Raw genomic sequence first — 22508 nt, 5'->3', positions numbered from 1 at the left:
ATAAAAGCACAAAGCATACTAAATTAACTCACAGAACATGTTATTTGAATTTTAAAAATTCAAATGGTTTTTTAAAAGCTCCCATCACCTTCAGTACGTATCCATCTTTATAAGATGGCAAGAATGGACTTTGATTATTAAGCCTAAATTCAAGTTTATGTTCCATTAATGGAAAAAATTGTTTTCACGTAAATTATACAAAATTAATAACTGCCTAGAGAAATTTTACCTTCAAAGCTTTGTAACCACTCACTCACATATAAAGGGATAAGACAGGAGGAAGTGAGTTATATGAGTTTAAAAGCAATATTATTAAATCTGTCTTTAAAAAATAATCCTTTGATTATATCCATGTCTTGTTATTAAAAGTCCATAAAACTAAAGTATTAAAATAACCCTTTAAAAAATCAAAATTACATTTAAGGAAGACAATTATTTAAGTCCTAATATTTTTCATCATGAAAGTATGTTTTATGGACAATGTCTATTTTTACCTTGTTGTTCATACAACTATACACTTTAGGAACTTCATCGAGCCTGGGAAGAAAAACAGAGTACCATTCATATTTTAGAACATTAAACTTAAGACATTGTAACGCAACCAAAAAAAAATGAGATGTATAGTGATATAAACAGGTATCCCAAGATTTAACAAAAAATGTCAAACTGCAAACATTAAGCATGAAACAAACCTGTCTTTAAAATAGGAGTTAAATAAAAACACCTGGAATAGACCTAAAAGTACTAATACTAGTCATTTGTTTTTACCTTCTTTTTAAAAAAGCACCTATTATTTTTGATGATGCTTAAGGACTAAAATAGACTTGCAAAATCTTAATTAATCTGGGGTTCTAATTTGTACTTTACAAAATCTGGTCCTAAAACTTTCTCTGTGAATTTAGAAAAGATACTCTATTATGACTGAACCAAACAAGCTTAGCTATAAAGAACACTGATGAATCCTAAAAAAGCTTTTTTTTTTTAAAAAAAGTATGCTATTTGGGATTTTTTTCAGGTTTTTTAAGGCACAGCTTGCTTCGATTCAAATATAAAAAGTAATGCAAATTAATACAAACTTTTGGAGGGTAATTTAGAAATTTAAATGTGCATACCCTTTGAACAATTTCAATTTTAGGGCCTTGTTCTGCAGACATAGTGGCAAATGTGGACAATGATTAATGTACAAATACGTTCAACTGTGATATTGTTAATTATGAGGGGAAAGACTGGAAAACATACATGTCCACCAACAGAAAATCAGGTAAAAGTTTCATGGAATCCTATGCAGACATTAAAAACAATGAGATTTCTTAGATGTATGACGAAAGACGCATATAATATATTCAGTGCACATCATACATTTAACTGCAAAGTAGTGTGTCAAGTCATAAACATCATACATTTAATAGATACTCATTTTCTATTAACAATTCTGAAAAGACATGCACTAAATTGAAAAGAGGGTTGAAATAAGCATGCAAAAAAAAGGGACTTTCAATTTCTACATCACATCTACGTATTATTTGAACTATCTTTTTAACAAAAGCATGACTTCATATACTACCACCCTCTCCACTAAATTGTAAAGATTAATCTGTAACAACAAAGCCAATAGGAAAACAACAAGAGTTGCCTGCCTAAATCTAGGCATATAGGTTTAATTCAAAGCTATTAAGCTCAAAATACTTACTTTGAGTTTTTATACAGTAACGCCAGAGGTCTTGTTAAAGTTGCAAATATTTTTCGGATCACAGAAGGTAAAGAAACATGTCCAAGTACATTGGAAAGAATGCTGATGATGGAGTTGCCGATAGCGAGGAGAGTATCAGAATGTACTTCCTTGAGGCTCAGAGTATGGAAAGAATCGATCACTCTCACAATAAGTTTAAATAAAGAAGCCAATTTCCCTAGGGGCTCCTTCTTCTTTTTGGACCAATCTGAAGGTCTCTGCGGTGCTAAGATAAAATTGAATTTTTTAAAAATTCAAGTGCTTTGAAAAGTGTCACTGTTCATCTTTACAATTTATACCTCACATTTACATGACAGATACATGTAATACATGTTGTTTCTGTAGAGAGATACCTATAAATCTTAAAATCAATGGATAAACGTCACTACAGCCTTACCTGTAAAACAGAATCAGAGATAAAGGAAAACTGTTTGGCAGATCTACAACAAGAATTCCAGAAAAATAAGTCTATTTTCTCTAAGGAATTTTTAAATGTATTAAAATTTTTATCTTAGTCTTGGAATTTCAACAACTAATTTGTAAGAAAGTACTAAATTATATAAGATATGCTCCAAAATTAAAATTTAACTAAAGTCCATTTTAAAAGTAAGAGGCAAAATTCCCTTAGAAATTATGGCTTCCTAGCTCACAGACTACACTGAACCCTACAAATTAACATTGAACAAGTCAGAGATCCAAATCCTCAGTAAGAACACAGGACAAAAAAGGCCTAATTTAAAGAAAAAGGTGTATCTCTCCAACTTTCCTTTGCACTCGTCTTAGACTCCATCTCTCCAGCAATAATCCCATTATGTCTGGTCGAGAAAATCGTACATTTCCCAAAATCATCTGTTTCCCTCAAATAAGCCATTCTTTTAAGATACCTCAAATTCAAGAGAAAATGGTAATTCAGTGCTTCTTAATTAAAAGTATCACGTGGTGAATGAAAAATGAGTGTTGTTACTAAAAGGAAGTCAAAATCTTCCCTAGAATCAGTTTCCCAGACATGAATAATGTAAGTTGGAAAGACTACCCAGAAATTCTTGGCCAGGACACTGAGGCTGAGAAGACAGTCCATGAGTCAGGTGAGTTGGCTGCATACAAGAGACTGATCAAACGGTAAATATATTGAGGGTAATGGGGATCAGGTTTCTCACTATTAAAGATAGGTATATACAAAAAAAGGTAAGACTAGAATAAATTTTTTTTCTTTTTAAAAAATTTTTATTTATTTTGGTTTTTTTTTGAGGGTGGAGGTAATTAGGTTTGTTTGTTTATTTAGTTTTAGAGGAGGTACTGGGGATTAAACCCAGGACCTTGTGCATACTAAGCTTGTGCTCTAGTGCTTGAGCTGTATCTTCACCCCAGAATAAACTTTGTGATACTAGAAGATAACTGAAAGTAAATCTAGAGAAACAGATAACCGTGTAGTTCACAAGCACACCTATATATCTCCCACTCCTGTCTGCTCAGAGGATCCAGAAGCAGTGACACCTTAGTAGCAATGAACAGATCTTAGTTTCTAAATGCCATTCTGAGCTAGAAGGAACCACATTCTGTGGAGATACGGTTGGTTCCAGGCTGAGGCAGGGAAAGTATAGTTATGAGCCTAAACATCTTAAGTCAAAGTTCTCAAAGAATAATGGAAACATATGAGAAGGTCACAGAAGTCAACATAAACATTAAATAATAGTAATAAATAATTTCTATTATTCTATTGAATAATAGAAATCCATGTTGATAAAAACAAAACAGGTAGGGGACAGAGGAAGCCATACCTTGCATTAGGACATCACCTGCACCTGGAAGAGACTGGTGCTTTAGTAGTGGCTCGATAAATAATTGTAGAATGATTATGGGAATACAATGAGTAAGTAATTAAAACAAGATGAGTTTTATAATTAATATAATTAAAGACACAGGAGATAAACTCCCTGATACAAACTAATGTAATTAAATAAACTATAAACTATCACTCTGGGAAACATACTGTTTCAAGCATAAAGTATCAATGGATGAAGAACGTCGGTGAAAATATGTTGGGGAACAGGACAGTTATATAGCCTCAAATTATCTGTCACAAAACATTAATTTATTAATTATAAATATTTAGTAATTTACGTTAAAGTGGAAAACCTGGCAGATATCATCTTAACCAAATAATAAATGTTAACACCAGTAATGGGACAAAATGAGTTGTATGCCTATTGACATAATACACTAAAAAATAAAGCATTATTTCTGTAGTATCCCCATGAAGAAAGGAAATCTCAACCCAATCTAGACAAAATACTGACAAACCCCAATTGAGAGACTCTCAAAAAGTAACTTTGCCTTTACTCTTCACCTTTAGGTCATGAAAGACAAGACTTGGGAAATGGTCCAGGTCAAAGACTTGCCTACAATACACTTTGAAACTGTTTAGAAGGATGGGGGAAGAATAAATGGGAGTGCAAGATGAAAATAAGACAAGTGCAATCAACTGATAAACAGGAATCTGAGTAAAGCATGATGTTGCTTGGTATCCGCATATAATTTTTGCAATGTTTCTCTAAAACAAATTATCACAAAATAAAAGTTATCAAAAAACTCCCAAAATGATCCTGATGCGTATTCATTAATAACAATTTTCTTTCAACTGTTTAATTTTTATTTCCTCTCCTTTTCAACTTCTGCTGGCAGATTTTAGAACTCTCCCCTAGGCTAGTTTCCATAAATTAAACAGCAAGAATACCTCTCGCAAGACAAGGAGTGAAGACAAAAGATACCTCTAATTATGGTTTTAAGGATCATGGACAGACTGGATATTCAGTTTATTATATTTTACAGAAGTAACAAAATAGGTAAAATTATGTCAACATGGGGCTCAACATCTTGGCCTAATCAAACTTCAGTAGCTTAAAAAATAATTCCTTTTACCATTTGTCATATAACCTTTTTATAGTTAAGATATTTAGAGATAATTTTTCTAACACACTGAGGTAATCAGATTAAGTCCTGCTCAGCCTGAGAAGGGGTTAAGATTAAAAAATTCAAGCACATCTACAATCTGTTTCTGTGGCACTGAGGCTGAGATGCTCTGACCTGTAATACAGTTTAGGCACCTAACATATTTCTCTGTATTACTGTTTAGCAAAACCTGAAACACCACCCCCTCACCAAAACAAAAACAAAACAAAAAAACTAAAAATATTTTCTAGAAATCTTTACATTAATTCACCAAAGATAGATCTTACTAAAGAAAACTGAGTATGTTCCTAATTTTTAAATAAGAAAAGTAGTATCTTTAAACATCAACACTTTTCATTATTGGAAAGTTATTTCCTATATAGTATGAACATATATAATCACTGGTAGAAATATATAACTTCAAAGCATCAAATAGTAGATTAAAATAGCTCAGTATTTATTACAATATGATTTAGAATTAATCAAGGCATATAGTTTTAAAATAAGACTTGTTACAATTTCAACTAATTTTAACTAAAATGGTAAAAACTGGGTTAAATTTTCAGAATCATTTTAAATTTCCTATAAAACCATAACCAATTAACTGCTGTCAAGATTTTCTATTCAACTGAATGTCAACCCAGTGATTACTTCAAATTAGGCTACCAAATAAGAATATTTTAACAAATGTCAAAGTTTTTTGTCCAGATAATCCCTTGTACCAGATGGATTAGGTAAAATTACTTCTATTATTAGGCAAGCTCTATACAGGATAATATTTGTCTCCGCATTATAAATAGGAGTTAAAACACTTCGTGTGTGTGTGTGTGTGTATGTGTGTGTGTGTATGACACTGTGTGAGAGACAGAGAGGGAAAGAGAGCAAGCATGTGAGCTCCTAGCATAACTGACGTGGTTATACAACATCAAAAGTAGGTAAAGTTAGGTGGGAAAAGCTATTAGGATTTGCCTTGACAACAGTTCAGACAGCCATACTTAATTGTGAAACACTCGGTGAAAAATTAAAGAAAATACTTACATTTAATTTTGGGCTGATATTTAACATTATATGGTGAAAAGTCAACGCAATCAACCATTACAGTAATAATATGAGTGATCCTATCCAAGAACAACAAATTCTAGGAAAGAATAGTTACATATTATGTTAGAACCTATTAACTACTAAGAGAGTTTATAAAAATTGCAAGCATGAACAAAAATCTGACTTTAACTCCCAACATATAACATACAATACACATGTCACAGCTTATGCCATTTAAGTTACATTAAGTATAAGATTATGAATATTTCCCAGTTAACTGCCATGTGACAATTACTATACCTTTTGTGGTATAGTAAACACAGGGAAAATAATTCAGCTTTAAGAGCTATAAAACTAATACACTGAGAATAGAAGAGTTAGGTGCATAATTAGATTCTTTATCAAATTCCTCTTCAAAATTACTTAAGTGTTCACTAAATCCAGCAAAAACAAAACAAAAAAAATGAAAAAGTTGCTAAGCTCCCTTATATTCTTTCGTCCTTCCTCTTCCCTCCTCAAATCTAACTGAAATAAAACTAAACCCATAGAAGCACCTGAGATTTTTCTGGAAAATTTTTTTTAAAGGCAGGGCAGGAGAGACTAAAAACAGAACAAAGGAAATTCCAGCACCATGAGCCAAAGAACACCTCAAAAACAATGAGCTTTCCTAGAAGAAACTGAGTAACAAAAGACACAGTGAGAGCTCTGAGAAAAAGATCTGATGATTATTTAAAAAATTAAATGGGTAATTAAAATACTGAAATTAAAGAAGAGTTGCTCTTCCTTCATTCTCCATTACCTTTCCATTTGTCCAACTCACTGGACTAATTCACATCTACCAAAGAAGACCACTCCCAGTGGGTGCTAAAAGCCAAAAGGAGGAAGGGGGTGCCCCTAGTTAACCTACAAAAACCCCAGGGAAGGTTATCAGATAATAACCACAACATTCACACAGAGATGTTAAAGTTCCAGGTACTTCCTTCTTGTTCACAATTTTAAGGCAAAGCTTGCCTGTAACTACAATTTGCTATCAAAGCCAGAAAACCAGAGGTTCTCTCCTGGGTTAGGAAACACATTCCAGCTATCAATACTGTTCAGTATTAACGTTTATTGACAAATATGAAAAGGCTGTGCTAAATACCAACAGAATTAATACATGAGGAAATGGGCAGTAACAGAAACAGAAGAAACTAATATCCTCAAAAGTAAGAGGAAATAATTATATCCACTTAAAAACATTAAACGTAAAAATAAAACTATCGTAAGATACCTCAGCACTTAAACAGGAAGGAATGGAAACAGAAATATTAAGCTTCCAGAAAGCAGTACTGAAAATAAAACAAAACAGAAAGATACAGAGAAAGTAAGAGATACAAAAGATGGCACCCGAAGATCTAGAAACTACCTAAAAACAGTATTCAAAGACAGACCAAGGAGGACCACCAAAGCAAGGCACTTTTCCTGAGATGAAGGCACAGCTCTTCAGATTGAAAGAGCCCATCAAGTACTTAGAATAATTTAAAAGGACGCCCCAAGACACAAGCTGGTGAAGTCTAAATTCCAAAGACAAGACAAAAACTCTAAAACTTTACAAACCAAAAAAGAGATTAGTAAGGGAAAAAAATAAAAAAAGATTAGTATCAAATGATGCATTTGCAACAGTAGCAATAATAAAAGAATAATCTTAGATGCATGTTTTGTAGAAAATGAAAAATGTACTATAGAAACTAGAACAAATGAACAATAACTTTTCAAAACTCTGTGATACAAATTTTCTGGAACCTACAAATTGTAACTAATTTATTACATATTGGACAAGGAGCTATCAGTCATATACATGTAAATTTACTATTGCCACAACACAAAAAGTGGACAATGAGGAACTCCAATCTCACTCATGAATATATATGCAAAAAACCTTAAAACACTTATCTGCAATTTTTTCAAAAGAATTTCACTGTGACCAAGAAGGGTATCCCAAAGATACAGGATTGGTTCAATATATGGAAATGTACATTAACAACAGCTTTTATATACTTCAACAGCAACCAAGAATGGACAGGGAGGAGACCATTTATAAAACCTGAAAACAGCTCTAAAATTCTTAGAATCAAGCAAGCTACATTAAGTTTAGAAAAACTAAAAATAAAAATTCCTGAATGGAAAACTCAATGTTATAAAGATGTATATTTTTTTTCCGAATCAATCTATGAGTTCAATATAACCAACCAATGCCAAAATCTTAACAGGGTATTTAAGAAAACTTGAGAGATTCTAAATTTCTTCCAGAAGAGAGCAAATATGTAAGCCTACCCAAGACAATATTTTGAAGGTGAAAACCGAGCGTCAAGCTTCTCCCTAGCAATTACAAAAACATTCAAAAAATTCATTGTCTTTGTGCCAGATAAAAGCTAGGGTTATACATCAACAAGACAGGTCTCTAACCTCATGGACTGTGGGTAAAGTACCATAATGAAGTACACAAAAGATTTTAAGGTAAGTGCCAAAAAGGAAGTAACAAAGTGCTAGGATAAGATTAACTAAACTAAGTAAATAACATTTTTTGAAGAAGGAAGCACAAGCCTCATTAGCAGCTGTAAGCAGTTCAGATTTTTATTCCAAATGCAAAAGAAAGCTAAGCAGTATTTTAAGAAGAGTGACAAGATCTGATTTGCATTTTTAAAGTCACTCTGACAAATACTATAGTATAAAAAGGCTATAATCAGAATTATACCAATGTTTTTAAAAAGAGAATATTATAAGTGAATTAAAAAAATCTGAAAAGATGGATTTCTAACTCCTGAAAGACACCTCTACTCTTCTCGACAGGGGTAACTATTATCAAAAGCTAGAAATTTCTCTTTTCAGATGAAAAAAAGACTGCTTCAGAGTAATAAATTACAATAAATTTCAATTGGCAAGAAGCTGTATTCAAGTACATATGTAAACATCAATATGTAACTTAAGGTTAAATGCAAAGAAAGAGGTCTATTCTATCCACCAAACTGTTAACAGCAGTTGTTCTTTATAGACTAAAGATGTATAAAGGGACCTACATTTTGAAGTCTAAAGCCAGTTCTTTGGAAGTCTGTAAAGATCTAATAGATATGACAAAGTAAGGTCCAGGACAGCAAGGTCCTTATATCGTTAACCTAGAAGAGCACAGGCACAAGCAGATACACAGCAGTGCAGTCAAAGCACATCACTGTTAAATGGTCCTGACATATGGACCTTAGAGTCCAAAGACACAAAACTGTTTCACAAAGCTGCTACTTGTTTTATATGTTAACTTCATTACTTATAAACTGAAAGTATTAGTAAATGATTGTTCACAAATGTTATCTCTATTTACTTGAAAAGAATCCTTTAAATGCGAAAAAGGTATCAGGATAAACTCACTGAAAAGCCTTCCTCTTCCAAACTGGACATTATCTTGGAAGAAAGTTCCTCACAACATAAATTCTCTTCTGCTGTTGCCACCAAAGCTGCACAGCGGGCAAATGTTCTATATAATTCTGACCAAGTTTTAAGTAAGGTCTTCATGGTGGCCTAATAATAAAAAAGAAATTTAGAAAATGTATATCTACATATCAAACACCTAACAGAATACATCCTTAACGTTTTAGAAACATAGTAACATTTAAGGTGTCAAAGAGACAAGCACAGAGTAATGAGTTTGCCCATCCCACTGAAGAATCTTAGTATTGCCACAATACCAGTAATTATCAAAGGTCAAGAGGAACTTCTTTCTTCCTCAACAGTTTCCTTTCCCCTAAACTGATTAAAAGTCATAGGAAGTTTTGTTTTAGGAAAAATTACCATAGGAGTTCATTATAAAGGGTGACATAATATTTTAAGAAAAATACAAGTTCCTCAAGTAAAAATTTGCCTTACCGCTGGAAATTTTTGTGATGAAAAAATATGGTTTACTGGTAAAGTCAATGCACCATAGATAGCACTAAAATTATGCTCTAAGGCATCACCTTGATTCACCTCATTGGTCTGAAACAAGAAAAATAATGAAGTCAGACAAATTACCATTTAATTCTGGGCCAAAACAGGAACATCTTACTATGCATACTGAGTAGAATTGTGTCCCCAGTGCTGACATGTTCAACAGATAGTGAACTCCTAACCTCTGTAACCTTTGGAAATAGGGTCTTTGTAGATATAATCAAGTAAAAATGGTGTCATGCTGGTTTAGAGTGAGCCCTAATCCAATAACTGGTGTCCTTGTAAGAAAAGGGGAAGTTGGATAGACAGGGAAGATATGGGGAATAATGCCATGTGAAGACGGAGCTGAGACTGGAGTGATGCATCCACAAGGTAAGGAACATCAAGAATTTTTAGAAGCTAAGAGAGGCAGAGAACACATTCTCCTTCAGGATTCCAGAAGAAACCAACCCTGTCAACACCTAGATTTTGAATTTCTGGCCTCAAGAGCTACTAAAGAATAAATTCCTGTTTTCAGCCACCAGTTTGTGGTAATTTTTTACAGGAACCCTGGGAAACAACGAACTGTGTTTTAAGTCCTAAAATTAAGAATCCCAGGGATGACCCCAAAATCTTTTAGTATACATAAAAGGCAGCATTCAAGCAAGGGCTGATAAAAAGGGACTCTACCATCCTTCAAACAGGGAGAAACTATCTAGGAACGTCAATTTTTTTCTTCCATAAGAATATGTTTAATGTGGTGTTGGCTTGACTAGCCAAAATACAGGCTATATTGCACAATCATGTAATAAATTCCTTGGAGCCTTCACTCCAGTCGAGAGTTACAGCAGAATATTTCATAAAGAATAATTCCATTTAAAGATTAATAAAGCAGCTGATGAACTATAAATAGTGACAAAACTTGAGCCCCACACACTAACAATACTGCCACTTTTATAAGTATTTAAATGTAAGGATTAGTCAACTCTGAACAATTAATGATTTAGGAACTACTATATGGCTTTGAAGTAATCACCAATGTGACTCAACCATGGAATCCTAAGAATATACAGTCTAGTCAAGATGCCCATGTTACTCCCCACAATACAAATACTGAAAGAATATAGGATATAAACGGGAATCTGTATATATCATATGTGAGCCTTCTGTCATTCTAATCACTATTGGAGAATATGGATTGTTTAGCCCCCACTAAGTTACACTTTCTTAAACAACAAGGCAGAAATACAGTGAAGAGAAATCAACTCATCTAAAGAGTAGAAAATTAACCAATCCCACAGAAAAAAAAACCTAATACCTTCCATTTAAATGCAAACTTCTATTCAAATACCCCTGCTGCTCTAACAAGGAAAAAAAGGAAGATATTTAAATTTGGGGGGACACATGCAGTTGACTTACATCATACCTGATTAATCAGTTCAGTTAATGGAGTGACTATAATATTCCACATTCTCCAAAGATACTCCTTGTTTTCCAACTGTTTTGCATTTTGATTAATAACATTTAAGACAGAATCACTGAAAGCTAGTGGTGAAGTTGGACCAGAAAGAACACAGCGTACAAGTGTTTCCAGGTTGAGAAAAAACCTAAGGGAAAAAATATGAACTATGCATTAACTGTATTTCCTACCGAAATACATTATACTATAGCAAAATTATAAAAATAACTTACAAAAAAACAAATGAATCCTCTTATTTTAATTTTTAGAAAATTTATAATAGAGCATGTAACTCAAATATATCATCACATAAGTAACCTTCTAAGATAAACATATTTTATTTAAAATTACCTTTCATCTTCTACACCATTTTCCAAGAGTTTATTATTGAAAATTAACTGAATTAAGAACAAAGCAGGAGTTCCCTGAAGAAAGATGGGAGATTAAAATCAATCTTGTTACAAAGAGTACAATCTTCTTATTACACTTACTTTCTATAATTGATTATATGAAACACAACCCTTTTAAGTTTGAGAAATTTAACTTTGGAAATTACTTGGGATATGACAAAAATGAGCAATAAATTTCTACAAACTGCACACAAAAATCAAGTCCTTTATATTTTAATAATAGCTAACACATCTGCATGAGCAACTGAATAGTGAGGGATTCCAGATTAAAAAAGAACATGGACTTAAACTTGCTGGATCAACAATACCTACATTCTGCAGATGTTAAATATATTTCACCGTAATTAAACCAATGTTACTAAGCTTCCAAAATTTCTAACAGTAACCAGCACTATTATATAAAGGCAAATAGAAAACTTTCCTTCTAGAATCCTTCATTTAATTCAAGAAAATTGTTCAAATAATTGCGCCATATTTAATTTTTCACACTAATCTATCACAAGCGTACCTTGTTTTACTGTGCTTCGCAATACTGCATTTTTTACATACTAAAGGTTTGTGGCAACCCTGAGTTGACCCAGTCTTTCAGCACCATTCTTCCAACAGCATTTGTTCACTTCATGTCTCTGACATATTTTGGTAATTCTTGAAATATTTCAAACTTTTTCATTATTATTATATTTGTTATAGTGATCTATGATCAGTGATCTCTTATGTTACTATTATAATTGTTTTGAAACATACTCATATAAGGTGGCAAACTTAATAAATATTGTGTCTGGACTGCTCCACCAACCAGCCATTCCCCCCGTCTCTCTCCTTCTCTGGCCTCCCCATTCCCTGAGACACAACAATATTGAAATTAGAGTAGTTAATAACCCTACAATGACCTCTGAGTGTTCAAGTGAAAGGAAGAGTTACACATCTCTCACTTTCAGTTAAAGCTAGAAATGATTAAGCTTTGAAAGCATGTCAAAAGTCAAGAAAGGTCAAAAGCTAGGCCTCTGGAACCACTTTGCAAAGTAATTTTTAATTAAGGTATGTAAATAGTTCTTTTTTAGACATAATGTTATTTATTGCACACTTTAATAGACTAAAGTACTGTGTAAACATTAACTTTTATATGCACTGGGAAACCAAAAATTTCACACGACTTGCTTTCTTGTGATATTCGTTTTCTTGTGGTGGTCTGTAACCAAAGCTGCAATTATCTCTATGGTAAGGGTGCACCTTGTCTATCATTTTTTTTCTTTAATCAGCATATTCAAATTTCATTCTTGGAATTCTGCAATCTAAGTTTCACTGTCTTAAGAAAAAAAAAATCATGGAACTTTATGTTAGCGAATGTTAATCATACCATTACATTTAAGATACTTGCATTAAGAATATCCATATTAGCAACCTGATATGCTGGAGAACCTAATACTTTCTGAGGAAGTCCTTTAATTGTAATTTCCATGAGGACCTAAGAAAGATAGAAAGTTTTACTGTACATCAGCCATAGAAGTTATACCTTATTTAGTAAAAATCTAATAGTATTAACTATATTTGGAAATTTTATTGTAAGAAACATTCACTCATTAATATACATACATTCTCATTAATTTTAAAAGTTCAAACACAGAAATACAAGAAATGAAATGACAAAGTCCTTTCTTATCTCCAGGGATAATCAATGCTATCAGTTTGGAGTTAATTTTTTTAGACCTAAATTTCCATATACGTAAGTACACAGAGAAACATACCTTCCTAGTCTGGCCATCATATATATATTTTTATATCATTAATGATATACTGTGAGATACTCTAGAACTGACCTCCTTCATTTGTGTAAAGGAGTTTTCACATCAGTCTATGTAGACACATTCTTATTTGATACACAGACATGCACAGTTTATTCAAATATGTTTAAAATTAATGGGCCTTGAGGCTATTTCTACTTTTTATACTACCAAAAAAAATTTGCAATGAATTATGTACTCACTAGTAGCAGAAGCAAATATTTCAAAGGATTGCTAACTAGAAGCTGAGTCTAAGATACACCTCTCAAACATGATGGAGCCTACTAAACTGTCATCAAATATTACCCATACTAGTATTAACCTGAGCTATGTAACTTAAGTGACATAACTATGTGACAAAAATAATTATGTTTAGTGAAAATATGCTTTCACATATTCTCATTTGAAGCAGACTCTAATAACAATAATTAGCATTTGTTGACTCATTTATTTTGTTCCAGCCCCACACTGCTCTGCATTTATCAACTCATTTAATTATGAACTAACTACTATATCTCCTCCTTCCAGAGAGGCAAGAGAGTAGATGAAGTGCTCAAGTTAACTCAGTTAATAGCTGGGACTCAGTCTGTACCACAGCCCCTGCTATTAACCACTATGTTCTACTGCCAAAGTAGACATCCTTGTCACTGTATATAAAGGAAACAGACTCAATTTATGTCAGGGTATATTATTTTCCATCTGTAGCTTATTTGGAGAGACTCACTATTACAAGAAGTATATACAATTTGGTTTTTCCTTCTCTACCATATAGGATAGAACAGGTGCTTAATACCAAAGTTATTATATTGGTTAAAGAGAGCAGATTTTAAAAAAGCTCTGTAAGATTATCACTAGATATTTTTTAAAATGTACAAACTAACAATTGGTGGAGCTCAGCAATTCTGACATAAAATTAGTGCTCATCTGAGTTTCTTCGATTTAAGTTTTCATGCCCTTTATCACATTTTCTCTGTATGGCTTATTCTTTTTCTTATCACACTGGAAGATTATTGTAGTTGCCATTATATTCATCTGCTAAGAAGTGTCAAATGACTCTAGCGTCATTTGAATATAACTTATTACAAAGGCTAAACTGATGATAAATACTTGATATAAAATATCTTTCCAAATCCCAATCTGTACAAGTAGTTTCAACATAAAATTCAATTTTAGAATACGGTTTTAAAATTCCAGCATATACGTATTACACTTACCAGTGTTTTTGACACAGGAAATACTTCTGATTTCACCACGCTTTCCAAAGATTTCAGTAAGAGGGTCAAAACTTCAGAACCTGGCCTCTCTTTTTTGTTACCTATCAAAAAGAGAAAGGAGGGGTATAGTTCTAAACATGTTAGGTATTTTTAGGTGTAAAAATTAACAGAGAGCTATTAAAAAGTAGTTTTTTACTAAATCATCAAAGTGTTTTGTTTAAAAGACTGGAAGATACGACATTTCAAAAAGTGATTTTAAAATACACTTTATATATGAAAGCCAAACAATTCATCAAGTGCTATAAAAAACTCCTTTGATCATTATAGTGCTTACCTGATTCAATAACTGACTTCACCAAGCTAATTAGCTCCTTCCAAATAGCATTGATAACTGCATCTGTCAAGCAAAACTTAAGTACTTTAGAATAAAGTAGATATGGCTAAAAATGCCCCTCTTTCATCCTTATACTATAAACTGAACAATACTTAATAATTTAAAATATAATTCTCTTCGTTATAGTCAACCTTGTAATCAATTTAATACAGTATCACCTCATTTTGTTTAAAGAAATGTTTTTTCCAAAAAGAATGCAATATACTAAGGGCAATTCTTTTTTTTTCCATCTTCTGTATTTTCTATAATGAACATCTTTCTCTTTTGAGACAAAGAAAAACAATTAAAAATTCAGAAGGATACCTGAAAACCACTAGAAAAAAATTTCCCAGCCAGTTAAACAGCAACCTATTAATTTTTGGTATCTGTCCTCATTACTTAATAAGCTCCAGAAGACAGGAGTTTAGGTGTAGATGCTGGAGCCAGAGAAGCCAGGTCTGAATCATATCTCCATCACTTACTGTGTAAGTCTGCACAAGTTATTTACTTCTCTGTACAATTCCTCACCTGCAAAATGGGCTAACACAGAAGGTTGCTATGAAGATTAAACGGATTATATGTAAAGCTCTTGCGTACAATCTGGACAACACGTGGCATTACATATTTACTGTTTTGTTTTCTTTTTAAACACAGGTTTAAACGATAAAAAAATCTTCTCCTAAATATTTACCAGAGGCATCTTTTCCAACTGCAACAAAACTATCGTGAACAGCAGTGATAAGCGTATTTGCATGTTTGAAAAAAAAAGAAGAGCTGCTGATTAACGGATGTTCAAGTGGCTCTAAAAGAGAGAGCAAGAGACAATTATGCAAAATGAAAGCTTTATGAAATAAATTTCTAACATTTTAGGTGGCCTGATACGCTTTCTACTAAAAAGACACTTATTTTATACATAGCTATAAAATATTTTGGCTGTGGAGAAAGTATTTCTCCTCATCCCAATGTACAGTGTTGTGAACTATTTTTTTAAATATTTTCAATTTTTATTTTTATACAATTTTTAATGGTTACTTTCCATTTAGTTATTACAAAATATTGGCTATACTCCGAGTTGTACAGTACATCCTACATCCTTGAGCCTATCTTACTACATCCAATAGTCTGTACCTCCCAATCCCTCACTCCTATACTGCCCTCCTCTCTCCACTGGTAACCACTAGTTTTAATAATTAAAATTATTTTTGAAACAATTAAATACCTAAGCTCAGTATTAGTTTGTTTTGCTTGGCAAAACTCAAGACTTCCGGACCCAATAAAAAATGAAGCAACATTTCAAGCCCCAAAAGTTGAATAGAGGGGATTGTGGCCATTCCACCAAAATTTGAACTCAAGTTCATCCGGGGAGTTACAGGACCTCCATATGGAGAAGCACCTTTAAAAAAACATAACAGGTAAGTTACATAAGCTTAAATCAGTTACCCAAATGAATATATTTCACTTCATTTCAATGAAATGTACCTTTAAGAGTAAGTAATTTGTTTTTCAAATGAAAGTTGAAGAGTTTTTGTTTAAAGCCACAGCAGAGTGCCTAATTAAATACTAATCTTACTAGGTTAAGAACAAGATTAGTGTCACACACCATTTAAATGAAGGTAATTATTGGGGATTAACCAACCTGAAACGGCTCTAAAAGAATACAGTCTATAAAAAAAAGAAAAAAATCTTGGAGCAGACCCTAAATTCACACACACACACACACATACACACACACACACAAACACAAAAAACCCATACCTTAAAATATTAACATGCATGCATTCCTCAAACTTAGAATCTAATGCTGAAACAAACATAAACGTCTGTAATCCACGCTTCACACAACGTAGGGGAAAAAAACTGATCTTTTCCAACTATAATAATGAAACTACAGCAGTAAGCAGTAACACATACAGAAAACAATCAAGAATATATAATGAATTTTGTGATAAGGGAGCCAAAATTATGAAGTGCTTCATTTATGTGAATGGCACAGAGCAAAGACTTCATTCAGAGTGTCTATTTTTAAAAAAGAAAAGGAAAAAAAAAAAACTGAAGTTGGTCTACCTCTTACCTTTGTGTATAGGACTCATAGGATTTAAACCTGGAGAAGTAGCTACACGAGATGAATTGCCTTGAGGCAAAGGACTGGAATCGATGCTTATGGTGCTTTGAATCAGAGGTACACAAACCTATTGGGGTTAAAAAAGGGGCAGTTATATCTGTAAACTGCATAATTCTCTTTTAACTCTATTTTTTTTAAGTACTGCATAATAGAGCTTAAGAAGTAGTCTGAACTCTTGATATGCTGAATTTTATTGGCTTTTTCAACGCACAAGCTAAAAACTGAAATTTGGAAAAGTGAAAATTTTTATTATAACTATATTTGCCCTAAATATTTACTATCTATAAATTTCAATTCTAAATTCCAGATGGAAAACTATAGACACTAACAGCTTTTGCAAATAACATCTATGTGAGTTTTAATGCTATTGGTAGACAAACCATTTTAAGCTTTTTAAAATACATCCTAAGAAAATATGAACTAAGACACCTTCAAGTTCATTTCTAAGATCATTCCAGTATCTGTCGAATCTAGCCTATGAGTAGATTATACTAAGGAATGTATGGGACAACTGGATAAGATTAAGGACCTTATAATGGTAAAATCTGGAAAAATTATGACCCCAATTACGTATTACTATCAAAGTCAAACTTTAATTAGTTCATGCTCTATTTAAGTTTAAAAGCCTTAATACATTAAACAGTTAAAAATTTAAAAAGAACTTGCTAAAAAAATTTCAAGTATATTTATTATAAATTCCCCTTTTGCAAGAATACATTCACTGTTATGCAGTTATTTATATGGACTAGAAGACAAGGACTACATATGCAAAAGTAAAATGTACTCCAAGACCCAAGATAAGCAATAAAAGAATGAAAAAGACAAAAGGAGTTATCAGAGCTAACTTTTTTTTTACTTAACTGTAAAATAATTCGGAAATCAAGGATGGGATTAACTGCAAAAATGAAAATAAGATTAAGCTTTATGTCTAAATGCCAGCAAGGGTATCAAAATCTAAAGGAAACTGTAAACTCATTTGTAACAATAATGAAAAGCTACAATTGAATTAAATGATCGGTTATCATTATGTAGTCATACATACAAGCCAAAGAGATACAAAGAATTAGAACTAATCCAACTTTGCATCTACTTTCTATTTCAGTAATATTTACTCTACTCTCAATTATATTCTAAGTCCTATGAAATTCCTTTTTAAAAATCTTTCATGACTCCAGAGTAAGAATAGACATTTGAGTGTTTGTTATCAAAAAGCTTTCAGAGGCTCAATTTCAGACAACTGAAGAATATCCTTTGGAGGAAATGAACTCAAATTCAGTGTCAGCAGGAAAAAGATCTTTTATGTAATGCGGTCTGCTAAGACATAGCAAAAACAGCACTGAAAGATTAGATTGGTAAGAACTTAAGAACATACTAGTTTAAGAAACACATCAAGTATTATAGTCAACAACTGTAATGTTACCTGTTCAAAATTAGCAGGAAGATGAGGTCCTAGTCTCATCAATAAATACCACCAGACTTCTAGTTTTGTCAGTGCTAGAGTTTCTGTTCTCACATGGATGGAACTCAAAGGCTGCATTAATAACTTCAGTCTCTTTGCACTACATAGTATTTCTTAAAAGAAAAGAAGTACCCAGGTAAAAACATTTAAGAACTAAAGATCAAGTCTTTCAAGAATGAGTATGCAATAGTCTTTTACCATAGTAAGAGAAAAGATGTTTAAAAAAAATTATTTTAATCACCAGCTGTTCCTGTTCCATCCCAAATTTCCACCTTGATAAACTCTAGTACAGCTAGGCCACAATACTTAATAAGGCTGACTTTGAAAAATAATTAGTATTTATTAGATACCATGTGACAGGGGAGATTTTCCCAGCATTCAGCAACATCTACAATCTTTTTGGTTGTTATAACTGACAGTGGTATGAAGACTGCTACTGGTATCTAGTGGGCTGCATCCAAGTATGCTGCTAAACTTCCTCTAACACACAGGGCAGTTCTCGGAAACAAACTGTCAAGCCAAATATGCCAAAATGTTGAGAAACTCTTTCCATGCTGCTTTGTATTCTCATTATCTGCACCTTACAGATTAAAAAAGAGGCATATTTTTACCTCAAAAAAGGCTGTCATTTAAAAAATTTACTACTAATTCCTTTCATCAACCATTTTAACTGTTAGTACCATTAATTAGATTTTGGAAATGTAAATAGATTCATTTAGATTTAGGTATACTCTACATTAATAATATTCAGACTGCTAAAATTCTGCATAAATACTAAAAACATTAAATACACTTCTTTAAGCCAAATATTTATACCAGAAGTGTTTACTATGTGACTGTGACTGAAGATATATAAAATAAGACAGTCTGCTCAAACAACTTATCAAAGACTTTTAAAGGATTATGAAACATCTGTCAAGCCATGTATTTGATGGAATAACATTCATCAATGTTTCTTACAACTATTCTGCCACTCACCTTTCAATTAACAGTCCTATAAAAAGAAAATAAAGTCAGATCACTGTGGAAACAAATCCTCTAATACTTTTTGAACTCCTATTCTGCACAAGAGGATGAGAATACCAAAAACTGCTGCGCAATAATCCATTCTCTTCTAGTTACAAGACCTGCTTTCACTCAGAACCATGACGGGTGTCCAATTTTTGACTGCTTTATCTAGTCTCCCATTTAGCCATTCTATCCAGTGAGATATAACTGGAACTGTACATGGAAGTTCTGAAACATTCTTTATAGATAGCTTAGTCAGCTGGGAAGAAGTTCATTTTTGCTCCATTTGCCTTCTCTCCTTCCTGAAGTCTGCAATTAAAGCATACTGAAGGTGATAACAGAAAATAGGCATCTAATTCCTTAATGACTTCCAGGATCCATAATCTCAGTCATAGACTCTCTAGCTCTGAAGTTACTTCAAATGATAGCATTTTATTTATCTTAAGTCATTCCTATTTTATGCTGTAACACTCAACTACACATAATCCAACAAAATTTAATACTAAACAATATCTAACACTGCCATTTCATAAGCAATAACCAAAAAAAGGTGACATTTCCAATTAAAATTTGGACCTGGCAATGCTCTTGTATTAATACTTTCAATAACAGTAATTCTACTTAATGAAAATAATTACCTTATAAAACATATTTTAAAAGGGAAGAAAAAGAATTATTAATGGTCTTTAGCAAGGATCTTTTAGCAGAGTATGAGATCAACATTATTTACCAGATCTTGTTAAACAGTATCATCATACCTAAGATTAACAACCCAGTTAAGCAGGTACTCATACTGACCTACTTTTGGGCGAAATACTCTGTTTTATATTTTTATATATATATATATATATCAAACACCTGCAACAGATAATAACAAGATAAGGGTACAGTAAATCAAGAGGAATCACTTCTAAATGTTAATGCTAACTCCCTATTAAGTACTGTTCTAAAGGTCCTGAAATAAAGAAGTTCATCAACCACTGATACTTTTACTTCACAGCAATCACAATTGTTTGCTATCATCTATTGGCTCTGTGACCTTTGATAAAGTGCTCAACTAAGTGCTGGAGTGCACTAAGAAAGCCACAAGTGGTATTTGTCATTTTGTTCAGTTTTTGAAATAGCATAAAATAAATTTTGTATCTGTTTTTTCAGTAAGGCTTAACCTTTATTTTTAGCTACAAATTTAGTCCCCTAAAATAGTCCATGATAGGTTAATTTCAATAGAGTCCAAAAAAATCAGAAAAGCTGTGTTTTTAATCATAAGTAAAAGTCATAAAAAATCAAAATTATAAAATTACTTACTTACCTGGATTTAAAGCAAAATTATCTATTAAACTCTTCCAAGCAATAAAAGCTATTTTTTTAATCATGGGTGTGCCACTACGAAATCCCAGTTCTTCCAACTGTAATAGAGAATTGATGAAACTCCCACTTCGATGCAAGGTCTAAAAAGGGAAAATCATTAAGAAGTTATTTACCTGAAACAATATATAGGCACTATTATTATTCATTTATCTAATTCATTCTGTGTTAGCTGTGTAAAATTTAAGGAGTTTAAATTTTTAAAACTAATGAATTCTGTATGCATATTCAAAATTCAAGATCACAAAATATAAAGTTCTGAAGTATACAAAACAGTGCATAATACACATTTCTGAAGCACTAGAGAACATTAGAAATGTTAGATACAATCCTAAATTTTACCAACATATTAAAAAAAATCCATATGAAAAAATTTAAATATAAAAGAAAAAATAAGAAACAAAACCTGAGACTAATAATCTTTCCAAATACATGGAAATAGTCAGGAAAACCAGTTAAGTGAAAAATGGACAAATGACATCAAAGAATGCACACCAAGGAAAAAAATACACAAAAAGATAGCACATTAACAGTCCTAAGTGGCTACAGTCCACACATAATCTGAACAAAATACAAAAATTAAAAAACAAACAAAAAATGGTTTAAAAATTCAAAAAGAATCCACAAGAAAGCTAATAGAGCTAATAAAATAAATTTGCAGTGTTGCAAAATACAAGACCAACCTACAACAGCAGTGAACAATCTAACAAGGAAATCAGAAGAGCAATTCCACTTTCAATAGCATCTAAAAGATGGCATCTAAAAGAATTAAACACTTAGAAATAAATCTAATCCAGCAGTGAGACTTTTAAACTAAAAGCTACAAAGCACTGTTGAAAAAAATTTGCAAAGATCTAAATAAATGGAAAATCATCTCGTGTTCATGAAGAGGGAGACTGAATGTCATTAAAATGTCTATACTACCCAAAGCAATCTACAGACTGAACACAATCTCTATCAAAATTCCAATGGCCTTTTTCACTGAAAAATAAAAGTTGTTCCTCAAATTCATTATGGAATTGCAAAGGGCCCCAGATAGCCAAAACAGTTTTGGAAAAAAAAAAAAGTTGGAAGACTCACTTCGTTGACTTCCAAACTTACTACAAAACTACCATAATTATAGCTTATGGTAATGGTAAAAGGGCAAACATACACCAGAAGAACAGGGATCCCAAAATAAAACTCTCACATATACTGTCAACTGATTTTCATCAAGAGTGACAAGACCATTCAAGTCAGTCTTTTTAACAAAACAGTGCTTAGAAAATTGAGTATCCAAATGCAGAAGAATGAAGCTTTACCCTTATTATATGCCATATACAAAAACTCAAAATGGATCAAAGGTCAAAACTTATGAATTAGCAAATCCAGAGATACAGAAAGTAAAACAGAGGTTATCAGGGGCTGAAGGGAAAGGGTCAAAGGGAGTCACTGTTTATTTAACATGTATAGTTTTTGTTGGGGGTGATAAGAAAAAGTTCTGAGTATAGACAAGTGGTGATGTTTTACACAACTTGTAAATATTTTTAACGCCACTCAATTGTATACTTAGGATGGTTTTGACAAATATTATGTTTATTTACCACAATAAAGAACCCACTCCCCCACCCAAAAAAAAACCTGGCTTAAAGAAAACATACAGTTGATTCTCATTATTCTCCACAG

General features: G+C 32.3%; 1 protein-coding gene across 4 annotated transcripts in view; it reads right to left on the bottom strand.

Moving 5' to 3' along the window:
* The window catches only part of RIF1 (replication timing regulatory factor 1), a 46986-nt gene that overhangs the window by 15452 nt on the left and 9026 nt on the right, over positions 1-22508 (bottom strand). For all 4 annotated transcript variants that reach the window (XM_072960955.1, XM_072960954.1, XM_072960958.1 and 1 more), the window contains exons 9-23: positions 20788-20926; positions 18432-18583; positions 16961-17078; positions 16109-16282; positions 15581-15691; positions 14851-14913; positions 14517-14617; positions 12900-12986; positions 11463-11536; positions 11079-11259; positions 9614-9721; positions 9119-9268; positions 5717-5816; positions 1691-1955; positions 495-537 (exon numbers count right to left, since the gene is read on the bottom strand). In XM_072960955.1, coding sequence (XP_072817056.1) covers positions 495-537; positions 1691-1955; positions 5717-5816; positions 9119-9268; positions 9614-9721; positions 11079-11259; positions 11463-11536; positions 12900-12986; positions 14517-14617; positions 14851-14913; positions 15581-15691; positions 16109-16282; positions 16961-17078; positions 18432-18583; positions 20788-20926 — 1866 coding nt within the window. The remainder of the gene's footprint in view (positions 1-494; positions 538-1690; positions 1956-5716; positions 5817-9118; positions 9269-9613; positions 9722-11078; positions 11260-11462; positions 11537-12899; positions 12987-14516; positions 14618-14850; positions 14914-15580; positions 15692-16108; positions 16283-16960; positions 17079-18431; positions 18584-20787; positions 20927-22508) is intronic.

This window comes from Vicugna pacos, chromosome 5 (genome assembly GCF_048564905.1).
Source record: "Vicugna pacos chromosome 5, VicPac4, whole genome shotgun sequence".
Classification (NCBI taxonomy): domain Eukaryota; kingdom Metazoa; phylum Chordata; class Mammalia; order Artiodactyla; family Camelidae; genus Vicugna; species Vicugna pacos.
The sequence above is the reverse complement of the archived record's forward strand: the minus strand, read 5'-3'. Positions and strand labels throughout refer to the sequence as shown.